This window comes from Phasianus colchicus, chromosome 4 (genome assembly GCF_987193195.1).
Source record: "Phasianus colchicus chromosome 4, bPhaCol1.hap1.1, whole genome shotgun sequence".
Lineage (NCBI taxonomy): Eukaryota > Metazoa > Chordata > Aves > Galliformes > Phasianidae > Phasianus > Phasianus colchicus.
Genome location: NC_143439.1, coordinates 65278227 through 65301192, shown reverse-complemented (window position 1 = coordinate 65301192; position 22966 = coordinate 65278227). Strand labels below are relative to the sequence as shown.

The 22966-nt window shown below is 43.2% G+C and overlaps 2 protein-coding genes across 2 annotated transcripts in view; both read right to left on the bottom strand.

Moving 5' to 3' along the window:
- The window catches only part of FAM53A (family with sequence similarity 53 member A), a 91473-nt gene extending 85922 nt beyond the window's left edge, over positions 1-5551 (bottom strand). Inside the window, exons 1-2 of the mRNA XM_090139778.1 lie at positions 5434-5551; positions 5016-5120 (exon numbers count right to left, since the gene is read on the bottom strand). The gene's annotated coding sequence lies outside the window, so the exon portion shown is untranslated. The remainder of the gene's footprint in view (positions 1-5015; positions 5121-5433) is intronic.
- Positions 5552-14799: 9248 nt separating this feature from the next.
- Positions 14800-21404, bottom strand: SLBP (stem-loop histone mRNA binding protein). Its single transcript, XM_031588265.2, has 8 exons — positions 21242-21404; positions 20973-21104; positions 19062-19166; positions 18465-18524; positions 18082-18213; positions 17430-17579; positions 16511-16595; positions 14800-15834 (listed from the first exon to the last, which is right to left on the bottom strand). Exons 1-8 carry the CDS (start codon positions 21283-21285, stop codon positions 15718-15720), a joined length of 825 nt encoding a protein of 274 aa, XP_031444125.1. The 5' UTR covers positions 21286-21404; the 3' UTR covers positions 14800-15717.
- Positions 21405-22966: the final 1562 nt, after the last annotated feature.

The following is a 22966-nucleotide window of genomic DNA, read 5'->3' as shown; positions in this document are numbered from 1 at the left end:
ACACCAAAGGTTTCCCATCAGGAAAATGCAAGTGGGAAAGTGGAAGCCTACCTGCTGAGCGGGCCCCACCGAGATGTTTTTACTCCAGGGGACCCATCTAGGCTAGGGAAGCATGTGAAAATGTTTCCTGATGTTGATAATATCAGTTGGCTTTCTCCTGCATTGGTAAGTACTGGGAGTCTGAGTGTAGGTGGCTGCTGGCTGATCCTGGCACTTCAGAGCTACGTACAGCACGCTGCAGGGACTCTAAGTCTTCAGTCCTACATTTCTATCATTGTGAGTATTCAAGGCAGGAAGAGAAACGGAATCAGTGTTAATGTGGGCAAAAGCCATTAGCATGCACTGAGGTAGTGTAAGCATAACGAGGCTCTCAGTGTTTAAGGGGAAGAGGAGAAAAAAGGATATGCAAAAGATATGCAATATCTTTTCAATATCTATATCTTCTCAATATCTGTATTTCAAAAGATATGCAGTTTTTACTGTATCTACAATACTAATTGAATATCTTTACTTTTGGTTATGTTTCAGAATGTATGTTGGCAACCCTGCCCATAGAAGGGGGGGTTGAAACTAGATGATCTTCGAGGTCCTTTTCAACCCAGGCCATTCTATGATTCTATACTCAAGATCTGAAACTTCTCTTTACAGGAACTTTTCATCATACTGGAGAAATCCTGGTGTTTTCTGCTAGACATGTTTGTATTCCTGTGGGTCTTTTCATCCAAGGATTTCAAATTATCACTCCAAAGTTTTCATGCATTCAAAGACACAATTAAATAAATTTGCAAGAGGAAAGTATGCCAGGTGCTGTGAAAAACAGAAGCATGATCTCTAACTCAGGAAGCCCTTAAGCCACAGATAGCTGGAAGCTAGGAGAACACACCAGAGAAGCCTTAGATTGTATGCCTGTTATTACCTTCTTTTCTAGCATCCAACAGACGTAACTGGCTACGTGCTGTTTTCATGTTCCTAACTAGTTCCTCACATCTTTGGTCAGAGGAATGTGATGTTGCATCTCCCAATGGTTTCACTCATCCTCTTATATTCACAATTATTCCTAACTCCTTCCTCCAGTAAAACAAGACTTGGCAGCCCGTCATCTCACAGCTGGGCACATCCCAGAGGTGGGCACAGACAGCAAGCACGGTCCCATCTGGTACCACGATAAGGACTGGGGGCAGAGGGACAGGTCGTGTATGCACGCCTAATGCACACCCAGAGCCAATAGGCAACAGGAGGTCACCTCGCTGTTCTCAGCACCCCTCCCTCACTGACCCTGTGCTAATGTAGATCCCTTTGAGATGCAAACTCTCTTTTGTTCCTTTTGTGGTTTTCTGCCTGCTTAGGAATTGATTCAACATGTGCCAGAGCTGGCCAAAGGGAGAGGAAGGGAAAGAAAAGCTGGAAGCAGAAGGAAGAAAAGCAAGCTTTTCCCTCCCCATAAACAAGCTGTTAAATTCGTTCTTGCCATAAGAACTTCTGCCTTCAGGCACAGCTCCACCTATCTGAAGATCTTCGGAGCATCCCTCTTAGTTTCTTGGTCCCCTTACATTCTTACACTTGCTCTGGCTCTCTTAGTGATTTTCACAGTGCTAAATCAATGGCCTGATCTAGCAGTTGGTTTGGCTTACAGAGGGGTCTGACAGCTACAGGAGGTAGCACAAAGTAAGTGGAAGGACCATGTGGCTGGCTGGAGATAAAAGCAGAGCGGAAGGAGTAGGAGAAAGCAGGGTCCTCCTTTTTGGCAGCAGTTGAACAGCTCAAACTCTGGTACATAACTTCATCCTCCCTTATAGGGGTCAGGACTGTAGCAAAACAGCCCCCACAAAGCACTTGCCATTAACAAAGCAGCACTAATCTTCCAGCAAAATTTGGCTTGAAAACTACTTACGCAAGCTGCATTAAGAGACCAGATGTGTCCTTCAGACACATGATTGGCATGGGTACCATTTAACACTAATTCATTTGCTCAGGATAGTGGAAACTGACCTACCCTAAGCCTACCAGCATGGGGACCAAAGATGGACAGGCTTTGGTCTGTATTAAACCTCCAAATATCATGGACTAACATGCTACTCATCGAGAGCAACAGAAATCAGCCTGGCTCTAAGCTTAGAAACTCGGTGCAAGAGGTTTGTCAGTAGAAAAAGATTCTTGTTGTGCTTCATCTCATCGGCCTCAGCCCAGCCATCCAGCCTGTCCAGATCCCTCTGAAGGGTCTTCCTACCCTCAGGCAGATCAACACTTCCTCCCAGTTTGATGTCAGCAGTAAACTGACTGAGGGTAAACTCAATCCCCTCATCCAGGTCATCAATAAAGATATTGAACAGGACAGGTTCCAGTACCGACCCCTGGGCAACAATTGTGTCTGGTCTCCAGTGTACCCAGTGATGCATTTGGGATTAGGAAGAGGTGTGACAATACCTGCCAGGAATGTGAGAGGTGAAGCTGATCCTACTAGAGGTCAGGGCACATTCTTAAGGACTTCTCCTGTATTGATGCTTGGCATTAACTAGAACTTTTTTCTGCTGTTAAATTTGACTCACTTCCTCCGCCCCACTCCATAAAACAGATGTGGTTATAAATCAGAGTGTAAGTATCAATGAAGAGTAAGAATGGATGAGCAGATAACAGAATTTAAATTGTTGAGTTGTGACTTATGACAACAATTTTCAAGTTGCTGTGACCTTAATCACAATGCAGTCCTAAGTAGTTGTGCAATGTCTGCTCTGCTGCATTTCTGTGACAATACAACTGCAAAAGATGAAGGAATGAGTTCCCATTCATTTCACAGAGCCTACTAAAAGTCTTTGGATACCACTGGGAGAAGCCTCACGGACACCTGATCTCTAGCTGTTCATGGAAGATGATATGGACAATCAGAGCACAAGTGTAGATGAAACAACTCACATCTCACCACCCAGACGACCCAGCTGGGTGTCTGGTTAAGGCTCTTGTTTTCAAAAACCATATTCAGTAAGTCCACAACAGAAGCCCAACATGATGAACACATGGTTGTAGTTGAGAACTGAGAAATCAGTTGGAGGCAGAAAACCTGATGTAATAGAATTGGAGCTCCTTACCTACCGCAGGCTGTGTTCTGTGGCCTTCCCAAACATCCAATCTGGGTCATTGACAGTCAGACAGAGGATTTACTGCAACAGATCTCATATCAAACAAGTTATCTCAAGTGTTTATACATTTTTTCAGGCACTGAAGCCCACTGAACTACCTAGCAGTTCAAATTTATGCAAGGGCTGAAATTGTTTTCTAAGTAAGATGTGCAGACATAGCTGAGGGGAGAGGGTGCTTAGAGAAGAAATGTTTCAATGAAATTATTTCTAAAAGAATAAAAATAATCTTTCTGTTGCCAGAGAAGCTTCACAATTTATCATACTTTGCTGCACTGAAGGCCAGTTTCTATTTGATTTAAAGTGTTGCAGAAAGTTGACAGGAGCTTTAAGAAATTATACTGAAAGTGGCAGCATAGTTGTTACTGGGCTCATCTTTTGTTTTGTTAAAGAGATTAGGGCTGTGGCAATAGTAAGCTTTTGAAGGTGAAGAAAATAAATCCTTGGCCACAGAAGATAAAATATCTTTCAGTCATATTTAACACATGGTGTAGTTTTTGCACATTCACAGCTGTGAAATAAAGACAACAAGTGAGAATATAAACAGCCAACAAACGCTGAGCAAAGAAACAAGAACCTGCATCTCATCTTGTTCGGACAGCATGGGAAAAAGGGAGGGGACAGCCAGAGCAGCTGCAAATAACTATGTCTGTTTCAAATTCAGAACAAATCATCTCCTTGCTGTAATTCCTGACAAATAATTTTCTTGTCCAACAATTTTTATGTTGATCCCACAGGACTGCTGGGATAATCATCCTGACACTGCAGATAACAGGATTGCAATCATAAATCTTAAGATTCAAGTACATTCACCATGGTCGAGTGACCTCCAGCATTTTAAGGGAATGAGAATATTTTTCCCCTGAAAAGACGACAGGGCACATAAGCAGAAAGTGAAGTCTCTGAATTTGAGAACAATGCATCACTTTTATTTTCAATTTGCCATGCACTCCTTATCATTTCACCCACATTCTGCCCACTAATCAAGGCAAGAGGGCTTGGCTGGTGCAACTGGTTCTGGACGGGTCTGTTTGTGGCTGTTGCTATTGGAGCAACAGCAAAACTGCTTTTTTTTAACAGAAGAATCTAGGCTCTGTCCCAGGATACAAGAGACTTTATCTGAGAACAATTATTTTTGTCTACGGAGTGAAAGAACCTTTGCTGCAGAGTAACCCTGTGTGGAGCTTTTCCAGGCAGGCATGTGTAAACAATGAGGGAAGGCATGTCTGTTCTCATTAGTTGGCCCTGCCTGCTGAAATCCTGCCTTTTCCATAAGGAGAGAAATCAGGTGCTCAAGCAATATCAATATTACAGAACTGCAGAGCTGTATTTTCCCTTAGGAATAATGAACTTTGCCTTTGAGGCTGGCTGGTCTTCCGCAGGCAAAGTGAAGAAAATACAAACTATGAGTGAGTTGTTTCTCACCATGAAACACTCCGCTGATAAAAAAGCACTAATCCACAGCCAAACCCTGGTTAACAGCCAGCTGACTCATATAAACCACCACCTTACTCTCACTAAAGGGCTTTATGTGTCAATACAGTCAAATCCTGGACAATACCTACCATTGGAGCCAATGGTTAACCGCAGCCCTACGTGTCCACAGCGATCACAAAAGCGATCGCCTTCCAAAATGTGAGGAGTGTGATGTTAATAAAGGTGTGCATGCCACACCCTGCTGGGCAATATGCTAACCTAGCAGCCATGCCACATTATACCCCTTGCAAACTAGCTGCACCATATGGCAAACACACTCACTAGGAAACCAATGAAGGAGCTGTAAGTCTGGATATGCTTTCTTCCCCAAGGACCTCCCTCTCCAGCAGCAGCATCTTCTCCTTAAATCGCCATCATGTATTGTGCACAGATCTTTACCAGTCATACCTGATACGTCCTGTAATTTCTGTCCTAATGTTGCAAAGTGCTCTCCTCTTCCACGCTCCACATGCTCATGTCACTGGTTGTCATTCCCGGGCCACACAAGATACCCTTTTAAAGAGAACACAAACACAGCTAAAACGCAGACGGGGTGGAAGTAAATGGCTCTGAAAAAAAGTAGAACAGGGATAAAGGCTGAACTGCAGCCTTAGCCAACAGGGTCTTACAAAGGGTCCCCTTTGCTTCCATTTTCCCTGTGCTGCAGGCAGCCTTGTAAAGCAAACAGACCTTACAAACAAAGCGCTGCCGCCTCACAGGATGCCCAAGCCTTTCTGGAAAAAAGTTGGTTAAGTCAATGAGTAAACAGTTTTGTTCGGGTTGCAATGAAAGTGACTCGGAGTACAGCGAAAGCAAAGCTTCTTACCTTCTTTCTTCGCAGTTGCAAAGCTCACACGACAGGACCTCACACTCCTGCTGCATGGGTTATATGTTGCCTGTGCGTGGGAGTGCTCGTGGATTTGGGAAGGGAGGAAGACCAAACAAAACATTTAAATGTGATTGCTTTGATGGTGCAGCTGTGAGAGGGCAACTAGCTGAGGCTGTTTTGCTATGAGGCTGCATGGCTGTACTGACCTTTCTTAAATATGCACCAGAAGCAGCACAGAAATCATGTTTCCTCAGCCAGCCTCTGCTGAAGTCATCTCCAATCCCATAGTGGACCTCCGTTCTACATTCACATACAACACCAACTGATGCTTCATTTCTTCCCTTTTTTGTGCCATCATCTACGTCCAGCTTCTCTCCTAAGCACTGCTCACATACAAAAGGTATTTCCTAAACACTGCATGAAAAAGTAAGTGTGAGCTCTCTCTGCCATGGGAGAAAACTGTACAGCAGTCCTCAGATGTGTGTCAGGGCATTATCCTTTCCCAGTTCCTTCACATGCCTGTGCATTCCTTTATGTTTTGCATGATGGGAGCACTGCTTAATCCCAGTCTCCATAGGCTGCAAGGAGTGCCAGAGGAGAGCTCTTCCAGCTAAAGGCAATCCAGCAGCAGCAGAACTTGGAGTCACACAGTGGGATGATGCAGTTTCGGGTCCAGGTGATCTTGTGTGCAGTGTTGTGCCCAGATCCATGCTGGCTCTAACATCCCACAGCCACCTCTGCACCTCCCTACCTGCCCCGTCTCAGGCTCACCTGTCAAATAGGAATGATGGCAGTATGTGACTTTAGAGGGATGTCTTCAGAACAAACACACTGCAGGGCAGTTCCCTTTTCTTCAGTGTTTCATTCTCCTTCTGCAAACCTGCAACCCCTTGCTCCAGCTGTTCAACCCCTTCTTGCTGACATTAGTTAAATACAGGAGTGCTACAGGGCCAGGCTGGTGTTAATGGACTGCAGTTTCTCAGATAAATGTGGCCGTTTCCATGCATAAAGCAAGAAATCAGCTACATGGTGGTGCTGCAGTGTCTTAATGCAATGGAAATGCTGAGGGGGCAGCAGGGCAGGAGAGGTTTTGTGGTCTTCTATATGGTTTTATCCTCCGTATTCAGAAACACACCTGAGGGTTTTTCAAGCTCATGTGCAGAAGTCACTCTTCGAAAATAAACACAAGAATTGGGCCTTTCCTGATAGGGCAAAACCATTCAGAAATGTCACAATCAAACCTAGATACAGAGCAAAAGTCTCCTCAGGCACCACCTCACTCCAAAGCCATCCTCATCTCCCCAGCCCAGCACCTGGCTCCCTGGCTAAATTTCCCAGTATCTCTGCATCCTTGATATTTGCACCATTGCTATCAGGTCTGCAAAACCAAGTGATTCCTTGTCACACTCTGTACTGCATCGAACAGCACCCAGAAAGGGGGAGGCGTGGGGAGTTACCTAGGAGCTTTGGGATTTTCTCCAATAGACTTGGTTCATTTTCTCTGAAGCTTCTGTGTTTTCTTTTTTCTCCTTTCGTCCCACATCTCTCAATGGTCTGGTGCCCTCAGAGAGTCCAGGAGCAGACACCAGCTGGCCCTAGCAAAGGCCACATCCCCCACTGCCTGTGTTGTTCTCTCCAGCTCAGCTATATGGATCCCTTAATTGCATGCATGTCTTTCAGACTATTCTCCATGCATGAGCTGTCAGCAAAACCTTGCTGGAAATGCTGGAATTTCACATTTTTCATGGAGATTTTCCATATCAAATGGGCAGTTTTACATTTTCCATGAAATTCCTAATGACTACAGAAAAATACAGCCGTGGTGTTTGGAAGGACTTGCTCCGCTTGCCTTCAGGCCCCATTTGAGTGTTAAACGCATGTGTGTGAATTTACTTAGCATATCATTTCAGGGATGGGATTGGGATATTTTTTTGTTGCAGATGACAGGGGAGAAGCGTGCATTCAGCCATTCATTCATAAACTCGACTTGTGGCGCTGCACACTGGGGAAGGGATCTTTCGCATCATTTTTAAAGCAGAAAGAGTGCAAAGCCCTGTCAACTGACAATATCCATCCAAGCTGTCATTGCCAATCACTTGAATGGACTGCAGCAGAGAGTATTTTCCACAATGAGATACCAATGGGGGTGACCATTAGGTCAGGAATCTTATTTTCTCAGCTCACCAACCCCTGCAAATAAATTCTCACCAAAAGGAGAGAAAAGCCTCATTGATTTGACAAGCGATCAGACACTGCAGTTGTCATTTTCCCAGCAGTTGCTAGCATATTTTTGCCTGGTGTGTGAGATATGAATTTCCTGACTGAACCTATCAGGCTCTTAAAGGGATCATCCCTTTTTCATCTTCACCCTCACGAAAAGCAGGGCTCTCAGCAAAAAGTCTGAAAGCAAAACACCAGTCTCAGCTTTAATACAATATTAGTTGGTTTACAACAGTCAAGTGGAGCCTCTGTTTTGCTGTTAAGAGCCAGACATGCTCTACCAGCAAGAATGTTTTTTCCCCTTCAATACCTGCTTTACTTTTGAAAATGCATTGTTACAAAATCCATTTGTTTTTCCTTATGAATGCATCACAACCAAACTGTGAGAGGCTACAAAAGCAAGAGAACTGCATTCTGTAATGAAAGTCGTCACATTTTCAGGCCTCTGTGATCTTGGGAATGCACACATTAATTTTTGGTAACTTTTTATAAACAAATTTTTAAACACTGCACTAATATGAAAAAAAAATATATCTTTATGCTTAATTCCAGCTAAGAACCCAAATTGCACTTATGGTTCTAGTGAAACAGATTGGTGCTGGGAGGAGACATAGTGTACCTCACTCCACACTGCCCAAATCCATTTCACCCCTAAGAACTACAGAGCAAAAGTCCAACTTAGATTCGTCTGGGAGTTTTTGGAAGAATATCTTGGCATTATCCTGAGTTAATTTATTAAATGAGGTAAAAACACGGACTTTGTCAACAGGAAACTTTTCACAGGAAGTTTCTTTGGGTGTTTTCTGGCCATGAGGAGGTCCCTAACTGAAGAATACTTCAGAATCTGCATGGACGTGACAGTCCTTGCTGTAGCTGCCTTCTCCTCATGAGGCCTCGCTTAATATACAAATGATTATTAGTCAGAAGAATATAATTCACTAATACTGGGAGCACTGTGTTAACATTTCTGTTCATGTATGTGTGCATATTCACATTTTTATATACTCATTTATATATATTCATCCCCAAACGAGATATATCTATGAAATATAAGTTTATTATTGGGATGAAAATCTGAAGAAGTTAGAATGTTTCTTCAGATTTCTTCTGAAGAATGGCCAGAATGTCACAAAAATAGATTACAAGTCATGTAAAGCCTTGCCACCACACTGTGCACTTCATGCCATATGGGACTTGCACAGAGCTTATTACTGCTGGTTTGGCTTGCTTGAATGGTATTCTCTAAATAGAGAAAATGGAGGGAAGGAATTTTATAGGCAGATGTCAGAGAAAAATTGTGAGTTAATCTGGTAAGTTGGTACCAAGTCTACCAAACAATCCCCAGGCCACTGCTTATCAGTCAGTAGTGTGTATTTTCTTACCTTTTCTTTCAAGTTCCAGAAATCCTGGTTGCATCCTGAGGATTCAATCTGCTTCCAGAGAAGTCTGGCTTGCTAAAATTCCTCCTTTTTCTTTCCAGATAAGATACAGGTGACTACCAGAGCATCGTTTTATTCCTTCTGCACTTATTAATTTTAGATCTGCCATGTCCTTGCATAAAATGTTCAACTACTCAGGCTATGAGCAGCCTCTAGATTAGACTGACACCTTTGGACTACTTCCCAGTGTTTTTTCCTCTATGCAGTGTATGTGATAGCCTTCACAACAAATTCTTTTCAGTTGCTGCTAATTCCTTTGGTTTTACATCTAGCTCTCCTACCACAGTGTATCATTTTTAATTCATATGGCAATGCTTTTAGAGCCTCAGCAATTTGGTCAATATAAGACAAACATGCTCTAAACAAATATGTTGAAGAAAATAGATTAGGAAGGTCTCAGAAACAATTAACTGTGGACAAAATCCCTAAGTGAGTTTTCCTTCAGAAATCTCAACCCCTTTGGAAATAAAAAAAAAAAAAGAAATAATTTCTTTATTCTTTGTATAAGGGAAAAAAAAAGTCTTTATAAGGCAATTTAAATAAGCATTTTCAGATACCTCTCCACTGTGTAGCACTAGGGATTTTAAATACGAGCAGGCCAGTACTATCTGTCAGGCAGACTCTCCCCAGTCCATTTTTCCTCTGGCTGCTGTTAAGTTACTATTATCCTCCATTCCCTCTAATAATGGGCTTAAGATCAAGTGAAACTGGAAATGGAAAGAACAGTGAGAGATGACAGACTTGAAGGGATTTTATTGGAACTATGGGTTGCTCCTAAGGTCAGAATCAGTAAGTATAATTAGATTCCTGGCATTTACAACAAATGTAAAGTAACTCTGAGATTTCTTTTGTGTGCATGTAATTAAACATGCACTTTTACTGCCCTCTGCAGTACCGCAAAGTTACTTTGATTCTAGCACATGAAAGCTGTTTGAAAGAGCAGACACAAATCTTCATCTCTATATTGCACTCATATTTCTGAAAACAAAGCATTTTTCAGAAGAAATGGAATAGGCCCTTTCTCATGGAACACAAAAGGGAACGTTGTTTTTACTAATAATTACAGCCTTTTCAGTACCTCCCAGGAACTTTCTCAAAAGAAACTTGAATAGAAAGCAAGCTCCCAGAGCAGACAGCTGAACACCACTTTAACCCATGAAGGAAGTTCTAACGTTCCACTTTAAGTCATTTTTCCAGTACAAATCAGCCCTTTTTGGAGAAATTCTCCTATCATTTAAACACAATCCAAGGGAGGTAAGTGACAAGCTCAAAGGGAAACCAGCTGTGTATCTAAACATACGGTGGGGGGGCAGAAGTGACAGATGCTGGATCTTGATCCCTTGCATGTTTTCTATTGTAGTACTGCCTGGATGCTGCAGATTTAACGGCACTGAATAAATTCTCCCCTGCAATATTACTTCCTCCCCTAACTGACTTACCACGTACACTACTTCCTAATTACAGTGGGTTCTTTGAAACAAGGACAGCTTTTGATCCTTCCCAAAGAAACTTCAATCTCTTTGCCACTCATGCAATGTTTTGACAAAACTATCTGCATTTGTCAGGAAGCACTCGGAAAGGAATTCCCAAATAGCATATGAACTAATCTTCTCACACTTTGAGAAAACATACAGAAGAACTTCCACTAAGTTCTAATTTCTCTCAAAAGGGCTCTTTTGCCAATCCAGTTTTGATTAAAGAAAAAATAGCTTGATCCCCCAGCAGACTTCTACATGGATCTACCTTCAAACGAAGTTACAAATAACCTTGCCTTTATGCCACGGATCTTATGTGCCTTAGCAACACAACAGAGCAGATAATCCTGAAAATAACTTCAGTAAATATACATGTGAACAAAATGTTGCTTGAAAGAGTATTTTGACTCAAAAATTGATTCATGGAACAAAGCTGGTTTTAGCTTGGCTTCCTTAAAGAGGCTTAAATGGCTGCATTGTCAAGTTGTTTTCTGAACATCTGTCCCAACATCTCTAATTTTTGAACTAGCTTTCCATTTCCATCTGTACTTAACAAAAGGGTACATGCTTTCCTTTAAGCTTTATGTGACAATAGCAAAATAATGAAGGAAGAACCCATTAACGTGCAAATGAAGGAAGAGCTGAACAGCTTAGCTCTTATGTGTTCTGCTTGCTGCCTGATCAGCACTCATTACCAACTACCCAGTGTTAAACAGATGGACCTCTCCATTTGCCAGAGCTAAGTCTACTGTCAGTTAGCCAGGCATGGTATGAGGATGCTGAAAGAGGACACAAGACCCTTACTGACCAGGGATCAAGAGAAATATAAAGCAGAAGGCACAGACCTATAAAAAGCAGGGCTGACAGGTTTTGCTGCCCACCTAACAACCTGCTCATTTTTATTCTTAAAGGAATTTGACCTATTAAGTCTGGTGTTTGGCACAACAGCATTCTCCATCTGAAGCAGACTGCATGCACTGCATGCAATATGCACGAATAAACATATGGATGTTATTCTTCTCTAACATCGTCCCATCAAGTAGACACTAATGCGAGCAAATTGCATTTCCTACATTTAACCACCAGAGGACCTCATTCAACTGCAAAAAAGTTTTCCCGATCAGCGCTTTTGAAAAAACATCCTAAATCAGAAAACGTGGGAGCTCAACACCATCCTAGAGGATGCGGTATTTATGGATCCCATCTAAGTGCTTGAAACAAAGCAGAGCAGTTCATAGGGTTCAAGACACTACTACTGATGCCCAGCTGTTTCACAACATACTCAAAATCTGTGCCTGTTTCACCACCAGCTGCAGAACGCAGCCCTGCTAAATGAACCCACCAGGATGAACTGGTTTACCAAGAAATACCTGGCCTGGGTGAGGATGCCTGCTGAGCAGCACACACCTGCACCTAAGGCTGGCTTTTAAGGAAGTCAGAAGAAATAAAACCATCCAAGCTTCTGGACAAACCACTGGGAAGTTATTCTGCAGATACTTTACTGTCCCAAGATGTTTGCCAAAGGATAAGTATTTGTTAGGCTTTTCATTATCACAGAAGATCCGTTGTCTCAGGTGTTTGCCTTATAACTCCCTGCTCTGAATAGGTACCACAGTTCTTCCTGATGTTTTGTCCACATTCCCCCATGCCTGTATCTTTTAGCACACACCTTTTGTGTTACTCGATAAACAGTTTATCTCAGCCCACACATTTTCCCTCTTTCACCTTTCTGATTGTCTCCTCCATCCCACTGTGGGGAGTGAGTAGTCATTAAGAAGTCTAATTGCTTCTCTTGTCTCCAATACTGTTTCATCCTGGTTCCCCACACACACCTTAAAATTATTTGCTATAGGATTAAGGTAATTCTTCATGACCCACGTTACCCAGGAGATCAGTTTGCATGTATCTGTTAGCATCTCTGGACTAACCTGAACTGCCTGAGGATAATGTCAAGTTTTGCCATGACATCTGTGGGAAGTTTAGATATAGCACAGTGTTATGAGTAACATGAAGAAAAGTCAATTCACTTAATTCCACCCATGGCCTATGCAGTAAGACAACACCAAACCAGACAGTTGGGTATTGCAGCTCACTATGGCAGGTGTATAAGCAGCACAAGCACCTGGGTTCTCCTGCTTACAGACAATGTTTAAGTGTCAACCACAACCCTGTGGTTTGCAGAGTTGGGCACTTCAGGATTATGAATACAGGATAATGATGAAACAAAGCATTAATTTCCAGCCATGCAATATATGGTTCTCTACAAAAATCTTGCTATTTAAAAACACCACCTTGTTTAACATTAATCCCTTATTCTTCACTTGTGTTGAAACGTATAAACTATTGGATGCTTATTTAAGACATGAAAAGTGTTCTCACTGGCTTCACATTACTCATTGCTGCTCTTCAACCCATACAAAAGTAGCACATACAAAAGTAGCACATGTGAAAATAGTTTGGTGCCACCAGCTGCTAAGTGGCACAGAGGCAGAATTACTTCAGGGTATGAATGAAGTCTTCAGGGGTGGATGGAAATCACATGCATTAGCTATTTAAAAAAACAAACAAACAATGTTTAATAGTAAGTAGTTGTGATTTGAAATTGTGCTCCCATGCAGCTTCACATGCAATTTTCAGACCTACCATCCAAGTTAAAAAATCTGACACACAGAACAGTTACTGAGATACCCAGATTGTCCAGTTGAGAGGCCTTTGCCTTTCAGCTAGCACAAAGAAGCCTTAAGGAGCAGCACTGAATGATTCCAGATAGACATGGACAAGTGACCACCTCATCCCCACAACGCTTCTTCCTCTTGTATGTTTCCCCATCAGAAAAAGACAAAAGCTACGTTTACTTTAAGTGTGCCTGAAAAATTAAGATAGCTAGTAATACTCCTTACTGCTGGGATACTCACTTGAGAGCTAAGACATTTGTCTCCATTAAGCCTGACAGTGCTGTAACACCAACAACCAGAAATCCCAGTCTAGAGATCAAATCAGGCAAAGCCCTGTGTAATGCAGTTGGAAGAGCTGGTTTAATATTTTTATTGATGACCTAGATGAAGGGTTTGAGTGTACCCTCAGTAAGTTTGCAGATAACACCAAGCTGGGAGGTGGTGTTGATCTGCCTGAGAGTAGCAATGCCCTTCAGAGGGATCTAGATAAGCTGGATTGCTGGGCTGAGGTGAATGGGATGAGGTTCAACAAGGCCAAGTGCCGAGTCCTGCACTTTGGCCACAACAACCCCATGCAGAATTATAGGTTTGGGAACGAGTGGCTGGATGGCTGTGAAGAGGAAAGGCACCTGGGGTGTTGGTTGATGCTCAGCTGAACACGAGCCAGCAGTGTGCCCAGGTGGCCAAGAGGGCCAATGACATCCTGGCCTGCATTAGAAATAGTGTGGCCAGCAGGAGCAGGGAGGTGATCATCCCCTGTACTCAGCACTGGTGAGGCCGCACCTCGAGCACTGTGTTCAGTTTTGGGCCCCTCACTACAGGAAAGACATTGAGGCCCTGGAGCGTGTCCAGAGAAGGGCAATGAACCTGGTGAGGGGTCTGGAGCACAAGTCTTATGAGGAGCGGCTGAGGGAGCTGGGATTGTTCAGTCTGGAGGAGACCTCATTGCACTCTACAACTTCCTGAAGGGAGATTGTGATGAGGAAGATTTTGGCCTCTTCTCCCAGGCAACAACCAGGACCTGAAGAAATGGCCACAGGTTGTACCAGAGGAGGTTTAGGTTAGACATCTCTTTTTCTCTCAGAGTGGTCAGGCACTGGAATGGCTGCCCAGGGAGGTGGTGGAGTCGCCGTCCCTGGCAATGTTCAAGAGGCGTCTGGATGAGGATCTACAAGATCTGGTTTAATGCTTGTGGTAGCAATGGTAATGGGAGGACAGTTGGACTAGATGATCTTACAGGTCCTTTCCAACCTTGTGATTTTATGATTCTATGATTCTAGCAGAAGTTCTAAACAACAGACCTTGGCAGGCAGTGAACGGACACCCATTAATCCCAATGATTTGAAGAAGACTGCAAAAGGCTTACCCAGTACAAATGAACCATGGCAGTCTGCATGCAGATAGCTCCTAAGTCTCCCTCAAAGTCAAAAGAAAGTGCAAAAAAACCCTGTAATATCACAACCTGTTGTTATTGTGCCTCAGATATATGACCTTCAGTATTTGCATTATGTTATCCACAGAACACCCGGAGTGGGAAAAGCAGCTCAGGAGTCATAAATAAATGTATATCAATTTATTTTCCAGCAACATCCCATACAAAAGCAGTAGAAACATCAACTGCATTCAGCAGAAAGTCTGTACAGCATTATCATTTACAAGTTTTACATTTAAAAACAGCAAATTAAAAAGAATCACTTATTTTCCCTAGACATTTTATGCTCTTGTCTGTATTAAGAAGTAACTCATTATTATTTACAAGTTTCAAATTCAGGTTATAGTTTTTCAAAGTAATATTACTGCTACCTATGTTTTTCCATATTGACATCCACCATTAAGTACTTTCTTTCCAATTGTTTCAAAAACGTTTTTGTAAATGAAAAGAATCTGCGGTTTGTTGGGTTTTTTTGTTTGTTTGTTTGTTTACTTTTAAAGCTAAGGCAGCTAAAACTGCAGTAACTGCAACAGACAAGTGTCCTCATACTGATCAGCAGTGTGCTTCTGCTAACATCTGCATTACATCCAGGCAGATCTTTGCAGTAGAGACAGAAGGAAAAGCAAAATGACATAAGATGGAAAATATTTCTCTACTCCGCCATCGATCTGCAGGTGAAACACTGGAATTCAGGATAACAAGGGAAAAATAAAATAGCAAGATCTTGCCTGACTGTTTATAATTACTTGAGGATAGCATTGCCTTCAGCTATTATTTTAAAGTTTTGTAAAAAAAAATAATAATAATAATTAAAAAAGTCTGATATACATAAATTAAAAGTTAAAAAGAATTCACACTGCTGAATTTAAACATAAGTTTGGTCCGGACAATAGGTAGACCAACCACAGCTTAAAGAACTTTGTTTTTAACTTTGCTTAAGATTTCTCACTATTGACAGGTAGAAAACACTCAACTGCTGAATCAATCTAACATCTCAAATTTAAAACAAACTTCTTCTAAAACAATTTGCACAAAACTATTTAACTCACAGTATTTAAATCTTTAAGAGGCTCACTCAAACATGCTTCCAAGTCAAATTCACCTTCTGCTTGATAGTCAATGTGTCTAACTTTGGTGGGAGTGCCAGAACAGGTATCCTGGAATACAAAGTCAGTTAAAAAATAGCAGTTAAGTGCAGGTTTACTGAGGCAATAATTCACATAACTTTTTCTGCAGTTCATTTAGGCCACTCTATAACAGAAGCTTACAAACACTTTTTTAAAGACCATACTAAAACCTAAGGCTAGTCTTAAGATAGACAAGATTTAAGTTGAAGGCTTCTGCCCATTCTATGATTTCTTGAACGTAGTTTTAAGGATCAGCATATGCATACACCAAGGCATTATACTGATTTATATTCATTGTGAGAGAAACTTTAACAAAACAGTAAAAAAAGATTAGTGAGGCATCTGCTCAGCTTTGTTAAATGCTTTCTGGGTGTAAAAAAAGCCTTCAAAAAGCCCAGTAGTGCCAAGAATATACCAATTACATCCTGTTTTAACATTAGTTACATTAGTTTCTAAATCATAACTCCCAGGTGACATGCTTTTGACAGATATCTAATGTTCCATAGCTACAGAAGAAAATGTCTCTGTCACTCTAGACTCAGTCTATAGACACAAATTGGTTACAGCTGGGAAAGTGGATTTAAAAATTGCTCAGTCCCTAAATATAGCAGATGGAATCTCTTATGTGTTCAGGCCATTCGAGTTATAATTCCAAGGACTGGACAGACTATTAATAAATATTTATGCAAATGAGAGGTATTCTTACATAATTATCTTGACAGCTCGTTTGAGATTCTGTAGAATTGCTTCCTATGGATTCTGTCTCCATCTCGCCGAGGTCAACAGGACTACTGTGAAATAATTAAAAAGCATACATCTTAGAGCAAATCATATTTTTCAGTAGGACTTCATGGGTGCCCTTGTGAATGTGATGCCATAAGAGCAAAGAGACCTACAGAAGGTATAGGGACAGCAGGGGCAGACTGCTGGGACAGAAGAGAATTGCAGGTTAATTTATACAGCCCAAATGGCCAAAGAATAAATAAAAGCCTTGAGATTGAATGATTAAAGACAACTGACACTCAGGCAATGCCTCAATGCAGAAGACAATTCTTTGCTCTTTTCCTAAGTTATTTCTTCCCTGGACAAGGTCTCCATTGATTTGTTAAGATTTAACAGAGCCTACATAATATGTTCTATGATTCTATATACCACTGTCCTTGAACTAGCAGGTGAGAAGGTTGCGAAGCATGTTCTTGCTCGCTGTATTGGCCTGAGCTCAATGTTCATGAGACTGGCCAGTCAATCAGAACTCTCCAGTACTGCTTCTAGCACAGAGTAATTAATCTAGATCGCTCTGCAAAAACCAGCCTGCCTTACTGCTGTGATTTTTCCCTTTTTAGAGCACTGTGGTACTGACTGATTTCATCCAGTGGCAATACATTCTAGAAGCAAAGGCTATGTGCCCTTGCAAAGACAAAGGACAAGTCCATTCCCACCAAGTATGTCCTAAAAGCTATTACATATTACTGAGAAGGAACTGAGTAGCTCTCAAGAGCACTATCCATGGACAAGTAACTAATGAAAATATTCAGTCATCACTGACTTGTCTCATAAATGGCCATGCAGTTTTATTTTTTAGAACTTTAATATATATCTATTTATCTAGAATATTCCATACGCACATTTCTTGCAGATCACATCCTTCTTCAGTTGGTGGATCCCAGGAATGCAATGCAACTTTCCACAGCTTTATTTGTTGGTCCCATGACCTACGGCTATACTTCTTAAATTTATTTGGAGTTCTGGGATGAACTCCTGGTATACGATGGCATCTGTTCAGATATCAGACATGAAAAAAAAAAATTAATGCTTTCCACACAGACTTATCATATGGCTGAAGAAGTTAAGACAGATGCCTGCTAGACAGGCTCATTACAACCTTTTAACTTAGGAAAGTTATTTCATAAAGAGAACTACTGCCCAATTCCAGCACTCTGCTGAAAGGGTGGCATTTACATATGAACGCTTTCATTTTTGTCTTTGGGTCAAGTGGGAAAAAAAGACAATCTTAGATCTAAAAACTTAATCGTTCAGTTTCTGCACATAAAACATATTCCAAACTTAAGAATAACCAGAGTCCATTTTGCCTTTTATTTTACCATTGAGAAAACTGACTGCAAAAAAGCAGTTTCATTTCTTCAAGCTGACAAGCACAACCATAAGAGCTTACACTTTCATTTCTGCAGCACGGGAAAGTTTGAAGGGGAATTGCTCATGTAGTGTTACTGGACCTACATTTGAACATTTAGTTTTCCAGAAGCTCAAGCACCTTACCTAGGAACTTCTTTAATGTATCTGTCATATGCAATTGTGTTTTTTCCATAGTTTATCTGCTTTTGTCTTCTCATCAAAACCACCTCATCCGTCTCCAATTCTACTGTTACAGTGGACTCCTTTGAATCAGAACTGTAGGAACAGAATGTTATAAATTTGGGAGCACTACAAAACAAGTGATACTCAAAAAAACAAACTGGTACATAGACGACTCAAAAGAAACATGTGAAGTGCTTTCAAATGGATGCTTGAAATGTGAATGAATTTAAATATTGAGGGAGAACTAAGATGTACTACTTCAACTCGAGGGTTTTCAAAAGCAAAACTACATTTGAAAAGTCAAATCTACCATAAAGATTTTCTTCAGCTAAGTAGAAACCTACCTTCCTGAAGAGGACTTCCTTTCTCTTGAAAACTCATTTACCAGGAGTTTTCTTCTGTATCTGCAAGAGTTCAAGTCAATATTAAGAACACACACAGAGAGAACATCCGTGGCTGCACTGTGACAGCTCAGTGAGTTTTACCTCAAGGCCTTAAAGAAATCCACCTACACACCGTAAATACTTTCCACTATGGAGCAGATGATTCAGTTTTCTCCTAAAAACTAAAGAACACAACACATCCAAGGACTCATCCTAAGTCTACTACAAAAAGATCTTTGAACAGAAAAAGATATTAAAAAACAGTAAACAATGAGAAGGGACATTGAAAGGAATGTGGATACATTTCTTCCAAAAGGGAGAGATTTAGAGACACACACTTCCCCAGTGTGCTATGCTACTCCTGCAGGAGTTAGGCTGGACTGAAAAGCAGGACTCTGACTCTGAGGCTAAGACTGAACTCCAATCTTCGTAGACTAGGACTGAACCACAATCTGAGTCTGACTGAACAGTGAAGTTAAAAATACGAGTCAATACAGATTCTGCAAGAAAACTTCCACTTCCCTCCTTCCCCAATTCAGCTTAAACACCCATGGGTACCTTGCAATTTCTTTGTTAACACTGGTTCTCATTTCATCTTCTTCCACTGCAGTTGCCCAGTCTAAACACCGGGAAAGGGGGCCAGGGCCTTCTGGTGTTGTAAAACTGAAAGGAAAAAAAAAAAAAAGTTCTTCTATTGTATTTTACCCTTCCCCACTATCTTTCCTGTTTGCAACTTGATAGCTGTTTGATGTTTTCGGGGATAGCACTCACAATGGTTGTGGAGATCTTGTATGATTCTATTGAAATTTCAGCATTGTAAAACTAAGCAATTGATAATTCCACTTTAAAGTTGAATGATCTGGGGGTTGGAGCTGATGATCTCTAGAGGTCCCTTCCAACTCCTACAATTCTCTGATTTATTGGTATTTTTGTTGTTCTTGTTATTTTTTTAGTAAAAGTTGTTGCAGATATCTGTGGAAACACATCACCATAGCAGGTAACCTAGACTACACTTCAAGAACTTTGATGGTTTCCTTCAGAGAACAGCGTGGGAAATATCATCTTTACTCATTTACTCACATAATTTCTCTCCACTAAACGAGTTAACCAGTATTTATTATTTCCTGTTCAGAGACTCAATAGGTACCAGAAAAAAATTAGAACACATAACGATATTGCTCATATAATCTAAAAAAAAAAGTCACTTCATTTTTAGCTGGTAATCTGAGATTTGCAAAGAGGATGTAATAACTTCATTGTAGCCTGTTAACATCACGAGAAGATTCAACACTGGGAAGGGATATTAAAGGCCAGGCTGGATGTGGCTCTGGGCAGCCTGGTCTGGTGATTGGTGACCCTGCACATAGTGGGGGGGTTGAAACTAGATGACTGTTGTGGTTCTTTTCAACCCAGGCCATTCTATGATTCTTGTATCTCTTCCTAATCATCAGCTGCTGCCTACATTCAGACTGATTAAGTTTTCCAGAGCAGTTTCTGTCCTGCCGGTTGATCATCCTAAAGCACGAGCTCAGAGCTGTGCCCTGCAGACCAGAGACTTTTCATTAGAAAACCTCTGGAAAGTTACTTAAATTGTTTCCTGGTTTTCAGGCCGCATTTGCTTACTGCTCTCCCAACAGAAGAGAACCACAAGCAACACAATGGCTCAGGAAAACATCCCTAAGGCCATGCAGTCCAACAGCCCTCACGCCCACCAACAGCTGTTCTTTAAAGCCTCCAGGGTCGGTGCCTCCACCACCTCCTTGGGCAGCCGTGCCAATGCATCACCACTCCTCCTGAGAGGAAATTTTTGCTGATATCCAACCTGAACCTCCCCTGGCACAACCGGAGGCCATTCCCTCTCATCCTCATGCTCTCATGTATCAGGAATGGTGAGGTGAGCAGGACAAGGGAAGTCATCCTGCCCCTGTACTCGGCACTGGTGAGGCCTCACCTTGAGTACTGTGTTCAGTTTTGGGCACCTCAGTACAGAAAGGACGTGGAGGTACTGAAGCAGGTCCAGAGGAGGCAACGAGGCTAGTGAAGGGCTTGGAAAATCAGCCCTATGAGGAGAGGCTGAGGGAGCTGGGGCTGTTTAAAGAGGCTGAGGGGAGACCTTACTGCTCTCTGCCAGTACCTGAAAGGTGCTTGCAGTGAGAGCGGGGCAGGTCTCTTCTCACTGGTGACAGGTGACAAGATGAGGGGAAACGGTCTCAAGTTGCGCCGAGGTAGGTTTAGGTTGGATGTTAGGAAACACTTCTTTACAGAAAGGGTGGTTAAACATTGGAACAGGCTGCCCAGGGAGGTGGCTGACTCACCGTCCGTGGACGTGTTTAAGAGCCGTCTGGACGTGGTGCTCGGAGATGTGATTTAGCAGAGGGTCGTTAGAGTCAGGGCACTACGGTTAGGCTGCCGTTGGAATGATGATCCTTGAGGTCCCTTCCAACCCGAGCGATTCTCTGACTGTCTCACCTGTCGGCCCTGCTGTCCGAGGCCCGGCGCTCCGCGTCCCCGCACGCCGCCGCTCCGCCGTCGCTCTGCTTCCTCCGCTTCCCGTCCGCGCCGCGCTTCCTTCCCTGGCTCCAGCGCGGGGGCGGCTGCGGGCTGCCGGCAGAGACGCGCTCCCTCAGAGACCCGCCGCCCCCACAGCACAACATGGCGGCCCGTCGCCGAGGGCATCGCGGCCCCGCCGGGACCGGGCGCGGCGCCCCGAGCCGCTCCTCGCCCTCCGCCCGCCCTACCTGCTCCCGGCCGCGCCGTGCGGGCTCCTCTGGCGGAAGGACATAGCGCCGGGCCCCGAGGACGGAAAGACGGACGGCAGGACGGACGCACACGCGGGACGCCGTGCGGAACCGCCGCTTTACCACCCGGCTCTTCGCATCTCCCGCCAGCCCGCCCGGCCCCACCCCCCGCCGGCCGCTGCGCCGCGCCAGGTACGGGGGGGGAGATCCAGGGTAGCGGAACGCGGCCGCTGAGGCGCCCCTTCTCCCCAACCGCTGCGTGAGCGCGGAGCAGCGGCCGGCCAACCCGCCTCAGGACGCGCTTGGAACCGCGACACGCGCGGCGGCGGGACGGCAATTCCTCCCCCGCGGCTCAGCGCCGTGGTTCGGCCCGGCCCCGCCCCGCCGTGGCGGGAGATCGGAGCGCGGCTCGGCGCCGTTTTGGCGCGCTCTCCCTGCGCCCGCAGCCACCAATGGCAGCAGCGCGGCGACGGAACGCAACCGCCTGCCTCTGAGAGCGGGACGGGCGGGGAGTTCAGCTCAACCCTTCAGGTTGGAGGGGACCTTAAAGATGATTCGATTCCAACGCCCAGCTCAGCCGTCCAATGCCTCCAGTTGCGAATTACAGCAGGAGAAATTCACACTATTTCTCAGAAAGGTGCAAACGTTATTTAAGCTCTTAATTACGTTTGTTTGGGATTTTTTTTTGCAAAGCTGGGCCAGACAACGGGCACGTAGACCTGCATGAAATCCCAGCAGCACTCAAGGCTTCGGAAATGTAAGTGTGCTCACTGCCAGCTGCTTTTTGGGAGACGCACCAGGCCAGACCGTGCATCTTCAGCCAAGCACTTGCAGCTTGTAGAGATGAAGCAGTTTGACATCTCAGCAGGTAGCTGGCTGGCTTTGAGTTTTTACACCTCAAAGACTCCTGGTAAGAATGTATTTAGAAGTGTCTGTCTCTGTTTAACTATTATGTTCAGGTGGAGCATTGGCATTTCAGGCATTCCTGCCTGAAACCAGTAATGTTTAGGGAAGATAAAGTAAAAGTAAAGGAGCAGTGAGCTCTCTTTCCCTCACCTCCTGCTTTTTTCTCCCTCATATCTTATACACAAGTCTTGAACTTTTCTTCTCTGCAAGATCCCTGCTGCAGAACGCCTCCAGGCTGCCTCCCTCTGTGCACTACCAGGCTGACTTTGTGCTCAGCAGAACACTAAGATTTGAAAGCAGTGCAACTGAAATGATCCATCTTGGAAATTCCTTTCCCTTTTTACAGCATTACTGTATCTCTTGTGCAGCATTTGTAAAAATAAATAAATAAATAGCTGTGCTTGCATAAGAATGTTTCTGCTATGCTACCACCCTCCCACACGCTGCCACAGATAACAGAACTGTACTGGATGAAGGACATGCTTGAAGTTCAGTAGAGGTTCAAAACACACAGAAATCAAACCCATATTCCCCATCCTTGCTCTGAGTTAATGGCACATTTACCTGAATTCATCCAAGCTACCCAGCTATAAGCCTGGAAGCCCTACAGCAGCTAGTATAGCACTACAGACATGTTAAATTCAGCTTACCAAGCAGAACTATCTGCTTTAACACAGCTTTAGGATTACACCTACCTTTCATCATTCCTATCTTTGACAGCAAAGAAAATCTGACACAAAAACCACTTTCTCAGCACAGTGGGAATTTTAAGGGGAGGAGGTATCCTCATCACTGTGACCTCAAAGCAACAGTTTAAAA

Bases quoted from the DNA above. Each gene is read 5' to 3' on its own strand.
- SLBP (XM_031588265.2), bottom strand. From the start codon at position 21,285: ATGTCCTTCCGCCAGAGGAGCCCGCACGGCGCGGCCGGGAGCAG. The intron at 21,105-21,241 runs GTAGGGCGGGCG...CTCTGCCGGCAG, and splicing joins CACGGCGCGGCCGGGAGCAG to CCCGCAGCCGCCCCCGCGCT. The intron at 18,525-19,061 runs GTACCCATGGGT...GAACTCTTGCAG, and splicing joins GTTAACAAAGAAATTGCAAG to ATACAGAAGAAAACTCCTGG.